Genomic DNA, 14,781 nt, shown 5'->3' with positions numbered 1-14,781 from the left:
TTTCCCACGTCACATAGAAAGTGTGTTATAGTTATGAGAACAACCACAACTATGAAACGACATCAACATTTCTATTAATAACTTTGTAACAGGCCTATATTAAAGTGCTATTCTTGTATATTTTAAATCTAATTCTTCAAAAGTTTAATGTTTTTAAACAAATTCATTTTGCTGAAATTGTCCTCACATCAGTGTGATGAAGCAGTGAGCAGTGATTATATTTGTGCTTCCCTTAACCTCACTATTAAATGACAAATTAAGCTTTATTATAAAAATGACAAATTAACCTTTATTATAAAGCTTAATTTGTATAGACCATTTCACAAGATGTAAACAACACTGGTCCAGAAGCACTTCCTGTTTCAGTTTGTAACTGTTTTCTTTATTTTACATGTAAAGAAAACATCTTAAAGATGTTTGTTTAACTTTTTGATTCAGTTTTAAATGTTCTGTTGGTTGTATTTTATCCCAGCTTTTATGTAGTGTTAAAAAACTGAAACAGGAAGTGATTCTGGACCAGTGTTGTTTACATCTTGTGAAATGGTCTATAAAGCTTTATTTATCTGTGCAAATCAGTATTGTTTTAAATTCATGTTCTAGTAATCTTGAATCAGAATAACTTCCCCTCTTCTCTTCTCTTCTCTTCTCTTCTCTTCTCTTCTCTTCTCTTCTCTTCTCTTCTCTTCTCTGATGGCGAGGGCGTTTGGATATTCGGCACAATAGAGAAGATGTTTTATCTACTGTATACATTCCTGTTGATGTTCAGCTCACATTCTCATGATGGACACAAATATTTATAAATAAAAGGGGGGGGATTCTTTTAGCCTAGTTTATTAGTAACAACAACAAACCATAGAAAATACAAAAAAATCTATATTTACAAAAACAGTATGCTATATTGTACAAAGATACAACTTTCAAATGCATTTTATGTCTGAACACATGATTTATGCAGCGGTTTCTATATGCCGATGGACGTATGCAGCAAATCAATCTGATCGAGCCTGATATAACTGATACAGTATAAGGCATTGACATTTCTCACTGTTTGCCATAGAAAGTTGAGTATATTACACTGTTCTGCTTGAGATTATTGAATTACATTCACAATAAATAAAATCAGATGTGCCGTTGTTCAGAAATGGCTCTGTTCAAATGTTTAAATCTGAGACGAATCCCACGCTGAAGTTGTGTTGAAATTTTATATATTACATGTACAAATATTGATGTTAGGCATTATTCATGAAACACAATTAATTTCGGCGCAAACTTGATAAAATGAACTTGAACTTAAATGAAAAAGAAACAATGTTATAAAGTGTCTTCTAAATGAATAAAAAGGTAGCAATGCCAGCTTAGCTAAGAATGACTTCGCAAGCTTTAGACAAAAAATCAAACCGCTTGAGTTTCATGAATGAGGCCCGTTGGGTATAAGCACAATAAACTTCTGTATGAAACACATATTTGTCAATAAAATAATATGACACACAACTATATGCAACTACATACTAACTACATCAGTGCTACACATTTGTACATAACAGAAGCATGATTTGGTTCCTCAACATTCACATGTTTCAGTGCACTGATCTGAACACTGACTCCAGTAAACAGGCTGGGTCTGCTTTGTGTTGTCACGGCTGGGAGCGTCTGCAGGCTCATCACATGGTGTCTGTGTGCTTTTACATCGAGTCATTGAGCAGATGCATGTTTCCAAATGAGGAGCATCACAAGCACTTCATTAACGAGTAGCTTGATTCCTCACATCTTTTTCTCCATCTGTAAAAAACAAAACAAAAAAACAGTTTATATTATTAGCCATTGCTGTAGTGAGCTGCTTTTCAGAGCACAGCATATGTTTCATAGAATACTGAATGGAATTTGTTTCTGTTTCTCAATAAAAGCTTTTGTATGCTCTATATTGTAAGATATACAGACTAATTCATATGATGATTTTTGCCTGTTTTAGAGCTTCATAATATGGGAGCCAATTTGAAGACATTTTTATGACATTAAATATCAAAATTATGATATAATACGTCATAAACAACGAGAAAGGTGGAAACTGTGACAGAAAATCAAAATCGTAAGGTGAAAGCAATAATGAACATAATGAGAGATTTTATGAGATGAAGTCAAAAATCATAGTCATTTTAATTGTTTTTGAAAACATTTGATCTCATTTAAAAATAGTAATAATATATTTTCCTTGCACCTTGAATACATCCCATGCTTTACACCACTGCGCCCCACGCTTTACTCAACTGCATCCCACGCTTTACTCCACTGCATCCCACAGCACCACTGCACACCACACTTTACACCACTGCATCCCACACTTTACACCACTGCACCCCACGCTTTACACCACTGCACCCCACGCTTTACACCACTGCACTCCACGCTTTAAACCACTGCACACCACACTTTACACCACTGCACCCCACGCTTTACACCACTGCACACCACACTTTACACCACTGCACCCCACGCTTTACACCACTGCACACCACACTTTACACCACTGCACCCCACACTTTACACCACTGCACACCACGCTTTACACCACACTTTACACCACTACACCCCACGCTTTACACCACTGCACACCACGCTTTACACCACACTTTACACCACTACACCCCACGCTTTACACCACTGCACACCACACTTTACACCACTGCCCCCCACGCTATACACCACTGCACACCACACTTTACACCACTGCACACCACACTTTACACCACTACACCCCACGCTTTACACCACTGCACACCACGCTTTACACCACTGCACACCACGCTTTACACCACTGCACACCACACTTTACACTACTGCACCCCACACTTTACACCACTGCACACCACACTTTACATCACTGCACCCCACGCTTTACACCACTGCACCCCACGCTTTACACCACTGCAACCCACACTTTACACCCCTGCATCCCACACTTTACACCACTGCACCCCACACTTTACACCCCTGCATCCCACACTTTACACCACTGCACACCACACTTTACACCACTGCAATCTCTTGCTTCGCACCAGTGCACCCCACGCTTTACACCAGTGCATCCCACACTTTACACTACTGCACACCACACTTTACACCACTGCATCCCACACTTTACACCCACTTTACACCACTGCAACCCACGCTTTACACCACTGCACACCACGCTTTACACCACTGCACACCACACTTTACAGCAATGCATCCCATGCTTTACACTCCTGCATCCCACACTTTACACCACTGCACACCACACTTTACACCACTGCATCCCATGCTTTACACCACTCCATCATTATACGCTTATGCGCTTTACTTAACTGCATCCCAAGCTTTAGACCACCCCATCATTATACGCTTATACGCTCTACATCACTGCATCCCACGCTTTACACCACTCCATCATTATATGCTTATACGCTTTACATCACTGCATCCCAAGCTTTAGACCACTGCATCCATCCATCACTGCATCCATCATTATACGCTTTACACCACTGCACCCCATGCTTTACACCACTGCATCCCACGCTTTACACCACTGCAATCTCATGCTTTACACCACTGCACCCCATACTTTACACCACTGCAAACCACACTTTACACCACTGCAATCTCATGCTTCACACCACTGCACCCCATGCTTTACACCACTGTACCCCACGCTTGAACTGGAGTCGCACCCGGAACAAGATGACGGCCGCAAAGAAGTTCGACAATTAAGGCTTTCAGGACGTTTCTGAATGGTTGGTTAACAGGGGTCCAGACTGCGACCAAATTGGTTGCATATGCGACCATTTTTTGAGAATGTGCGAGTTAAAATTTTATATGGTCACATATGTGCGAGTGGACGCTCGCGCAACAGAACGCCGTTGTATCAGCTGCTGCAGTCCGTAACTTATGTTCAAAATGAATGAGTAGGCTACATCATGGATCCATTTTCCAAATCATGTTTTTGACTTATCCTGAATCACTACGGTACGCCTATACGTATAAGTGTTTATAATCAGACTATTTTATCCCGGGTCGACTCTGATGCAGAGTTGCCCAGTGCCTGCGTGACTTGCCATAGACATTAATAGAGAGAAGTAGCTCTGGCTACAGTGTTCTTCCACAAGACACGTTTATTTATTGACGAACTTAGACGTCACGTGCATTGCACACACTGATGGTGGATGGTGAATGCGCCAATTACGAATTCACAAATGAAGTCATATAAAAATGAAAACGTCTCACGAAACAGCGTGCCCCTTCCTATGTCTTTTCAGCGGTTAGATGAGAGTAATCGCTTGACTGAGGAAAAGGAAATTACAGTATTATAAAATGCAGAAGGGAAGGAGTGTGAGCTTTTCTGTTTTTTGTTACAACTATAAACTTTGATAACGAAAAACCTGTATTAGCTTATTATAATACTCTATTCTTTTAAAATGTAATGCATACATTTGAATATTTAATGATTTATAAAAGATAGAAAGATGATGCTGATAGAAAGATGATAATTGATAGATAGATAGACTTCTGGAGGTGCAGCAGGAACATAAATAGTTGGAACCGATTCTTTTTTCAGGAGCAGCTTAGGTGCCACTATTGTTGCAGGGCGGTTACAGCAACTTGACACGATATTTACAGCAACTATAACTTAATATTCATGTATTGTCTGTATGAAAATCATTTGTAATGCATTTTGAGAACATTTGTAGCGTGTACCTCAGAGGAGTGTGCCATTCACATGAGGAGTGTGGAGGGTTTTGGCCACTGACGGTCCACGTCCTGCTTCAGACAGAACCTGCACCTCAACTCTGTACACACTCTCTGGCTGGAGCGAGTCTACAGTGAGCGACCGCTGATCCTGATGTACAAAACATTCACAGAGCAATACATGTGCAATAAAGCATAAGATCTTTTGACAGCATTTTCCATTTCAACTTGACTATCAGCATTTCAATCATGAGAAAGTATTTTAACAGTTTTTAAAAATCCAAATGGTCGGTAAAGCATTGTTTTGTGCTCTGCTTAGAATCATACATCTTGTATTTTGTTTTTATTAGTTCTTACCAATCAGCAAAGTGACTCACCGGAGGCAGGATGTGTGTTTGGGAGATCAGTGTGCCATTAGTGCTGCTGCTGGACATTTTGACCCAGGAGAACTGGAATCCAGTGATGGACGTCTGGCCTGCGCTCTCTGGCGACACCTGCCAGCTGAAAACTGCCTGCACAGAGCCATTCACCGGCTGGAACAAAGCTGAGAGCTTCTCAGGACGCTGCAGGGCTTTTTTAAACTGAGGATGGCGCTCTAGGACAAGAGATTGAACTGGAATGAATGATAGAGGACATCAATTCTGTCATAACATTTGCAAAATGAACCTCAGAAAGGCTGACTCACTTACATTTCACAACAAAATCAAAGACAAAAATAAATAATTTACATAAATAAATGAAAGCTATTTTGAGGATAATTTTTATGGAATATAAAAGGATTTTAGTAGCCTTTTATTAGCCAGTGCCACCTAGTGGTTAGGAGATTTTTATTTTTAACTTCTAACCAAAAATCCTGAAATTTTCAATTCAGGCCTGCGATACTTTATGAACACATTGGAGTATCGTTACGAAACTTGGTGTGTGTCTTCGGCATGATGCCTTGATGCTATTACAAGTTTGGAGGCAGTACCTTGTGGTCAAAAATTATAATGAAAATTCAAATAATGCTAATAGCTTTTGATTTATTTCGCCTATTTTATTGAAACTGGTCTTGATCGATTCCCTGAGTCATACAGACAACAATGATACTATTTTTCCATAGTCAATCGTCCACCATTTTGAATTTCCTTGAAAACCTACCTTTTCTCAATCCTCCTAGTTAGTCTGATTTTCACCCAATATTGTAAAAAACGGATTTTGTGTTGATAGACCAAACCGGTATCGTTTAACGCATCAACAAATCTATTGGCTAAAACAGATCTACAGCAGCATCTCTGCAAGGCTTTGACATATTGGCACCAAACTGACCACACCCCCTCAATTTGATCACAGCGCCACCAATTGGTTGAAAGTGACAAGCAATTAAATCATATTACTAGTGATTATATTTAAAGGGTAACTAAACCCCTGGTCAGAGCCTGACTCCACCAACTGGCAATATTTGAAAAATGCTGAAAAAGTGGGTGGACCCCAGCGGAGATAGAGGGGACGAAATAGATTCTAAAACACTCTATCCTGATCGTTTTCAATACTCACAATTCCAATTCCTGACTCCCTACAGTGGTTTTGATGACACAAGCTGGTTTTTATACTGCCAAGGGCGTAGCTCACGTGGTGAGCTGAAACCTGCGTACGTCACGAAGTGCGGAACATCCAAAAAAAGGAAAGGAAAATTCAACTGCAGTAGCCACCGTTCAACCTGAAGAGGGCAGCACTAAGACGTTTTTACACCATATATTGTAGAAATAGAACACTTTATAAACAAATGTCAAAAAAGTTACTCGAATCAATGACTAGTATTAAAAAAGATCCATTCTTACAGATCATTAACTAAAAAAAGTTGGTTTAGTGTTTAGTTACTCTTCAAGATTTTTCCATCCATTTGAATAAAATCATCTAAAATGTCCAATTACTCATCGTTGCAGTTGGTCTGATGACCCCTTCATTGATGCGTGCAGCTATATTTTAAAATTATTACTGTTGTTAAAATTATTGTTGTACTTAAATCACTCCTGAGATTAGAATTACAAACAAATTCAAAAGAACAAAAATTCAGAAACATTACAGTAATGAGAGTGAGACGTATTTATTTATTCATTTTGAATTGCATTAATGAAAACTAGGCTTAGCAATTGTGAAAATAATTCCAAAATGTAAACCAACCCTAACAGTCTTAAAGGTTGGCTTCATTTCTTTACACAGGGTTTTTTCTTCTTTTGTTTTTAGGGTGAAATGTGAGAGTGACATATTTACGTGAGATTCATCCAACTAATTTGATGTTGTCTCTGATACAGATAACAATAAATCTCTTTGAATGCTCTAGCGCTCGATATCATCTTACCATCTCTGGCACAGGCAGCCGTTTTTTTCCGTCTTCCCATCAGCGATAAGCAAAGTGGGGTGGTAACAGAGGTCATGACCTCTGACCTCTGCTCTTGTTCAGTAATGGGCTTCACTGCCACGCGGTACTTACATCCAAAAAACAGGCCAGTAATCACAAAATGTGTTCCCTGAAGAGCACAAAATAGCGGTTATTACTCAGTATAACATTATATTGTCTGTGGAAATGACCTCAGAACGAAATGAAAAAGTAAATGAAAAACACATTTAAGTAACTGCCTCCTGCTCCACTAAAATGAATCAGATAACTGGTTCACCCATCCGTATCATAATGAAATCCCCCTAAGACACGGTCACACATTTCTATTGTGTCCAGTCAGTGCCAGTGATGACAGATCATGTGTGGAAATACAGCGCTCTTGGGCAGTCGTGCCATTATCTGTTACGCTATTCGGCTGCATTAACTTCAGGGAACAAAGAATCAGATGTACGAACAAGGTTCACTCCGAGGTTTGATAGTGACCTCATCTTTTAGTATTAGTACCGGATATGTAAGAGGCATTAGAGCGATTGTTCACCACAAGATCAACATTCTTTCATCTTTTATTCACCTTCGAAAACCTTTTTATCTGTGGAACATAAAAGGCACAATTTGACATTTTTAGGGTATCGAGCCACTCGCCATAAAAAACCCACCATGAAGTCAACGTTTTTTCAGCTGTTGAAAGGTAAAAACATTGAAAGCCAATCAGATTAAAGAGCTGAAGCATTTAAAGAGGCAGACCAGTGCGCTGGTGTGGACGTTAATATAGTCATTTTACTTGAAAAATAAGAAGAAAATGACTTGTTGGAACAGAAAGTGGGAGACACTGGATGAGACACACCTGAACTGTGGCTGTTTTCTCGCCTTTCGTCACGTTATTGGCGCAAACCTCAGGATACCATCTCAGAACATACGAACTGGAGTCCTTCTGGCTTTCTGCAAAAGCAAACAAGACCGAATGTTGTAGATTACGTTTTTCCATTTCTGAGGTTCTGCCTCCTCCACATATTTTCAGGGATCATCTCCATTTTGCTCCCGGCTTCCTGTTTCCGTACGCAAGCAACGTGACATCTTTCTCCAAACCCGCATCAGGTCGCCATCCCCCTTCATCTGTTTTTGATTTCACACTCGTACCGGCATTATTAAATCACTCGTCGTGCCTCTCTTTCCAGGAGATAACAGTAAATCAGCACCCTGTATTTATGGGCGCTTGTGGTCTGACTGGAATCTTGCCTTTGAAGGCTGTCGTTGCCAAACGTGTATTTTTGGAGCACAGTTACTAAGCAGATTGTGAATAATCTGTTGGAAAGAGTCTAGAGAGGACATCCCTGCGAGATTGTCTTTTTTATGCAGGACAGATAATATTTTTCTATGATAAATCATCAGTCATGCTGTTGCTTTGGCAGGGACTTGTTTAAGGACACACATGGATTCGATGGACTGTCAACAAACAGATACACTTTGTGTGACCGGCGGCGCGAGGGTTTTTTGTTGGGAGACGAGAAGTAAACTTTGAATGACCTCAGTCACATTACCTTGGTCTACAGAAAGAAGCTCACTTGCCTTGGATCCGGCTCTTCCAGAAGACCTTGACCTGCAGCTGGTGTTCGTGATAATGAGGGGCGGCCGCTTCCAGCCTCAGGACACCGGGAGAGGACTGGGATACTGGAAGCTCATTGGAGAACTCTCCTGAAATATGGCCATTCCCATAGGAGGAAGCTAGAATGAGACCGGAGATTCATTTACATCTGACAATAGTCTTTATTGTTTGAAGGAACACATTACCCTAATTAAGTTGGCTTGAGAAAGCCAACTTACTGAAATCCTATTTAAACTTATTATTATTAAGTTGGCTTGTGAGAGCCAACTTACTGAAATTCTATTTAAACTTATTATTATTATTATTAGTGGTGCTTGCTGAAAGCAAGGCAACACTATTACTATTGTGTTTTTTGAGTCGGCCCAAAAGTTTGGCACGCTACTCCTCCCGCAGTTTTTGTCACACACCCATGAATGAGGTCTCAAAACGTGCGGAATATTCGGGAATGGTGTGCTATGACTTTTCTAAGCGATCGGGGGTACGATGTTCGCCCGAAGGGCGAACAAATTTCCCAAAAATCCCATAGACTTAACATTGCGACAAACTTTGACGACTCATAGCTCCGAGCGAGAATTTCACAGAAGCCTGCGATTCACCACATTTGAAGAGGCTGACAGGCTCTGTAAGAACATACCTCACAATGGGGTAAAAGTTGCACCCCTGGGGGGCAGGAGCTGCCCAAATTTTCCCCATTGACTCCCATGTTATTTATTAGTGGTGCTTGCTGAAAGCAAGGCAACACTATTACTATTGTGTTTTATGAGCCGGCCCAAAAGTTTGACGCGCTACTCCTCCCGCAGTTTTTGTCACACACCCATGAATGAGGTCTCAAAACGTGCGGAATATTCGGGAATGGTGTGCTATGACTTTTCTAAGCGATCGGGGGTACGATGTTCGCCCGAAGGGCGAACAAATTTCCCAAAAATCCCATAGACTTAACATTGCGACAAACTTTGACGACTCATAGCTCCGAGCGAGAATTTCACAGAAGCCTGAGATTTACCACATTTGAAGAGGCTGACAGGCTCTGTAAGAACATACCTCACAATGGGGTAAAAGTTGCACCCCTGGGGGGCAGGAGCTGCCCAAATTTTCCCCCATTGACCCCCATGTTATTTATTAGTGGTGCTTGCTGAAAGCAAGGCAACACTATTACTATTGTGTTTTTTGAGTCGGCCCAAAAGTTTGGCACGCTACTCCTCCCGCAGTTTTTGTCACACACCCATGAATGAGGTCTCAAAACGTGCGGAATATTCGGGAATGGTGTGCTATGACTTTTCTAAGCGATCGGGGGTACGATGTTCGCCCGAAGGGCGAACAAATTTCCCAAAAATCCCATAGACTTAACATTGCGACAAACTTTGACGACTCATAGCTCCGAGCGAGAATTTCACAGAAGCCTGCGATTTACCACATTTGAAGAGGCTGACAGGCTCTGTAAGAACATACCTCACAATGGGGTAAAAGTTGCACCCCTGGGGGGCAGGAGCTGCCCAAATTTTCCCCATTGACCCCCATGTTATTAGTGGTGCTTGCTGAAAGCAAGGCAACACTATTACTATTGTGTTTTTTGAGTCGGCCCAAAAGTTTGGCACGCTACTCCTCCCGCAGTTTTTGTCACACACCCATGAATGAGGTCTCAAAACGTGCGGAATATTCGGGAATGGTGTGCTATGACTTTTCTAAGCGATCGGGGGTACGATGTTCGCCCGAAGGGCGAACAAATTTCCCAAAAATCCCATAGACTTAACATTGCGACAAACTTTGACGACTCATAGCTCCGAGCTAGGATTTCACAGAAGCCTGCGATTTACCACATTTGAAGAGGCTGACAGGCTCTGTAAGAACATACCTCACAATGGGGTAAAAGTTGCACCCCTGGGGGGCAGGAGCTGCCCAAATATTCCCCCATAGACCCCCATGTTATTTATTATTCTTCTTCTTCTTCTTATTATTCTGGCCACTTTTTGGTTCGCTACTCCTCCCGCAGATTTTGTCACAGACCCATGGGTGAGGTGTCAAATCGACCGGCTTATTTAGGAGAGGTGTGCTATGACTTTTCTAAGCAATCGGGGGTACGATGGTCGTCTCAGGGGCGAAAAACAGCCAAAAAAAATCCCATAGACTTAACATTACGACAAACTTTGACGAGTCATAGCTCTGAGATCGGATTTCGCAGAAACCTGTGATTTACCACATTTGAAGAGGGTGACAGGCTCTGTAAGAAAATACCTCACAATGGGGTAAAAGTTGCACCCCTTGGGGGCAGGAGCTCCCCAAATTTTTCCCATTGAAAATTTTCTAGTATAGCATTTTACTATTCCAGGAAAAAGTTTGGAGCACTCCTACGTCCACAGTTTTTGTCACAGACCCATGAATGAGGCATCAAATCGTGCGGCCTATTGAGGAGAAGTGTCCTATCACTTTTATCAGAGATCGGGGGTACGGTGTTCGACCCAGGGGCGAACAAATTTCCAAAAAATCCCATAGACTTAACATTGAGACAAACTTTGACGACTCGTAGCTCCAAACAAGGATTTCGGACAAACGTGAGATTTGCCACATTTGAAGAGGCTGGCAGGCTCTTTAAGAACATACCACACAATGGGGTAAAAGTTGCACCCCTGGGGGGCAGGAGCTGCCCAAAGTTTCCCCATTGACTTACTATGGTGAAGGACGTCCCATCAAATGCATGTGTTTTTCCTACTATGGTAAATTGCATAGGGATTTTGTATTGAACATAGCTCTGGATCACAGTGTCATAGAGACAAGGGGGCGGGCTCATTTTACTCAGATGACCAATCAGTCTCTCAGGATCATTGTGAAGCTATTAAGCCACGCCCTAGCAACCATATAGAGCACCTTAGCAACAAGTACCATAGACTTCCATTGAAAGAGATCAAAGGGATATCTCCGGATAGAAGTGTCATAGAAACATGAGGGTGGGCTCGTTTGACTTGGGCCAGCAAACAGCCAATCCTGAATCACCTCAATACTTACTGGCAACGCCCTAGCAACCATTGTAGAGCACCTTAGCAACCAAAATCCAAAGAGGGATATCTTCCATTCTGAATGTCATAGAGGCATGGGAGTTGTATTATATCATTCATACTGACAAGCAGCCTTTGGAGATTCATGATTGGCAGCTGCCAAGCCACTCCCTAGCAACCAAACAGAGTACCCAGCAACCATTTTGCAAGACCTATATCTCTGCATCAAAACATCGTATAGAGATGGGGGTTGGTTTATACATTCACATTGACTTTGGAGCTTCATGATTGGCAGCTGCCAAGCCACTCCCTAGCAACCAAACAGAGTACCCTAGCAACCATTTTGTAAGACCTACATCTCTGCATCAAAACATCGTATAGAGATGGGGGTTGGCTCTTTTTACTCATGCTAGCAAACATGACTTGCTACATGCTACACATGCTAGCAGTGAATAGCTACATGCTAATATTGATTAGCTAAGTGCTAAATCATGCCAAGAAAATGCTACAAATTTCATAGTAACCATCTGTGACAACTACCAACCACCTATACCAGAACATCCAAGCAACCTCCTAGCAACACCCTAGCAACCACCTAGCAACCACCCAGAACACGTTAGCAACACTCTAGCAACCACCCAGAATACCCTAGCAACCACCTAACAACACCATAGCAACCACCCAGAACACCCTAGCAACCACCAAGAACACCCTAGCAACCACCCAGAATACCCTAGCAACCACCCATAACACCCTAGCAACCACCCAGAATACCCTAGCAACCACCTAGCAACACCCTAGCAACCAGCCATAACACCCTAGCAACCGGGTGGTGAGTTTTGCCACTGCAAGCACCACTTCACATTTTCCTCTGGAAATGTACATTCTAGTTAGTGGTGCTTGCTGAAAGCAAGGCAACACTATTACTATTGTGTTTTTTGAGTCGGCCCAAAAGTTTGGCACGCTACTCCTCCCGCAGTTTTTGTCACACACCCATGAATGAGGTCTCAAATCGTGCGGAATATTCGGGAATGGTGTGCTATGACTTTTCTAAGCGATCGGGGGTACGATGTTCGCCCGAAGGGCGAACAAATTTCCCAAAAATCCCATAGACTTAACATTGCGACAAACTTTGACGACTCATAGCTCCGAGCGAGGATTTCACAGAAGCCTGTGATTTACCACATTTGAAGAGGCTGACAGGCTCTGTAAGAACATACCTCACAATGGGGTAAAAGTTGCACCCCTGGGGGGCAGGAGCTGCCCAAATTTTCCCCCATTGACCCCAATGTTATTTAAAATTTCTAGTATAGCATTATACTATTCCAGGAAAAAGTTTGGCGCACTCCTACGTCCACAGTTTTTGTCACAGACCCATGAATGAGGCATCAAATCGTGCGGCCTATTGAAGAGAAGTGTCCTATCACTTTTATCAGAGATCGGGGGTACGGTGTTCGACCCAGGGGCGAACAAATTTCCAAAAAATCCCATAGACTTAACATTGAGACAAACTTTGACGACTCATAGCTCCGAACAACGATTTCGGAAAAACGTGTGATTTGCCACATTTGAAGAGGCTGGCAGCCTCTGTAAGAACATACCTCACAATGGGGTAAAAGTTGCACCCCTGGGGGGCAGGAGCTACCCAAAATTTTCCCCATTGACTTACTATGGTGAAGGATGTCCCATCAAATGCATGTGTTTTTCCTACTATGGTAAATTGCATAGGGATTTTGTATTGAACATAGCTCTGGATCATAGTGTCATAGAGACAAGGGGGCGGGCTCATTTTACTCAGACGACCAATCAGTCTCTCAGGATCATTGTGAAGCTATCAAGCCACGCCCTAGCAACCATATAGAGCACCTTAGCAACAACTCCCATAGACTTCCATTGAAAGAGATCAAAGGGATATCTCCGGATAGAAGTGTCATAGAAACACAAGGGTGGTCTCGTTTGACTCGGGGTAGCAAACAGCCAATCATGAATCACCTCAACAATTTCTGGCCACACCCTAGCAACCATTATCGAGCACCTTAGCAACCAAATTTTAAAGAGGCATATCTTCCATTCTGAATGTCATACAGGCTTGGGAGTTGTATTATATCAATTATACTGACAAGCAGCCTTTGGAGATTCATGATTGGCAGCTGCCAAGCCACTCCCTAGCAACCAAAAAGAGTACCCTAGCAACCATTTTGCAAGGCCTACATCTCTTTATCAGAACATCGTATAGAGATGGGGGTTGGTTTATACATTCACATTGACTTTGGAGCTTCATGATTGGAAGCTGCCAAGCCACTCCCTAGCAACCAAACAGAGTACCCTAGCAACCATTTTGTAACAGCTATATCTCAGCATCAGAACATTGTATCACGATGGGGGTTGGGTCTTTTGACTCATGCTAGCACATAGAACTTTCAAAATGCTAAACATGCTAGCTGTGAATAGCTACATGCTAATATTGATTAGCTAAGTGCTAAATCATGCCATGAACAATATAAAAACTCTATAATAACCATATGTGAACACTACCAACCACCTAGTAATACCATAGCAACTACCTAGAATACCCTAGCAACAACCTAACAACACCATAGCAACCACCCAGAACACCCTAGCAACCGCATAGCAACACCCTAGCAACCACCTAGAAACTATCCAGAACACCTTAGCAACACCCTAGCAACCACCTAGCAACACCCTAGCAACCACCCCAAACACCATAGCAACCACCTAGCAACACCTTAGCAACCACCCAGAACACCCTAGCAACCACCTAGCAACACCATAGCAACCACCGAGCAACACCCTAGCAACTGCCTAGCAACCTTCCAGAACACCTTAGAAACACCCTAGCAACCACCTAGCAACCATCCAGAACACCCTAACAACCGCCTAGTAACAACCTAGCAACACCCTAGCAACCACCCAGAACACCCTAGCAACCACCTAGCAACACCTTAGCAACTACCCAGAACACATTGGCAACCACCCATAATACCCTAGCAACTGCATAGCAACCACCCAGAATACCCTGACAACCAACTAGCAACCACCCAGAACACCCTAGCAACCGGGTGGTGAGT

General features: G+C 42.2%; 1 protein-coding gene across 1 annotated transcript in view; it reads right to left on the bottom strand.

Annotated features, from left to right (window-relative positions):
• Window positions 1–815: 815 nt before the first annotated feature.
• Window positions 816–14,781, bottom strand: part of anos1b (anosmin 1b) — a 175,421-nt gene continuing 161,455 nt past the window's right edge. The window contains exons 9-14 of the mRNA XM_089118266.1: window positions 8,662–8,821; window positions 7,944–8,034; window positions 7,061–7,229; window positions 5,097–5,314; window positions 4,729–4,870; window positions 816–1,779 (exon numbers count right to left, since the gene is read on the bottom strand). Of these exons, the coding sequence (XP_088974392.1) occupies window positions 4,730–4,870; window positions 5,097–5,314; window positions 7,061–7,229; window positions 7,944–8,034; window positions 8,662–8,821 (779 nt within the window). The 3' untranslated portion in view covers window positions 816–1,779; window position 4,729. The remainder of the gene's footprint in view (window positions 1,780–4,728; window positions 4,871–5,096; window positions 5,315–7,060; window positions 7,230–7,943; window positions 8,035–8,661; window positions 8,822–14,781) is intronic.

The sequence above is a fragment of the Pimephales promelas genome, chromosome 2 (assembly GCF_988280905.1).
Source record: "Pimephales promelas chromosome 2, fPimPro1.hap1.1, whole genome shotgun sequence".
NCBI classification, from domain to species: domain Eukaryota; kingdom Metazoa; phylum Chordata; class Actinopteri; order Cypriniformes; family Leuciscidae; genus Pimephales; species Pimephales promelas.
This window is presented reverse-complemented; position numbering and strand designations above follow the sequence as displayed.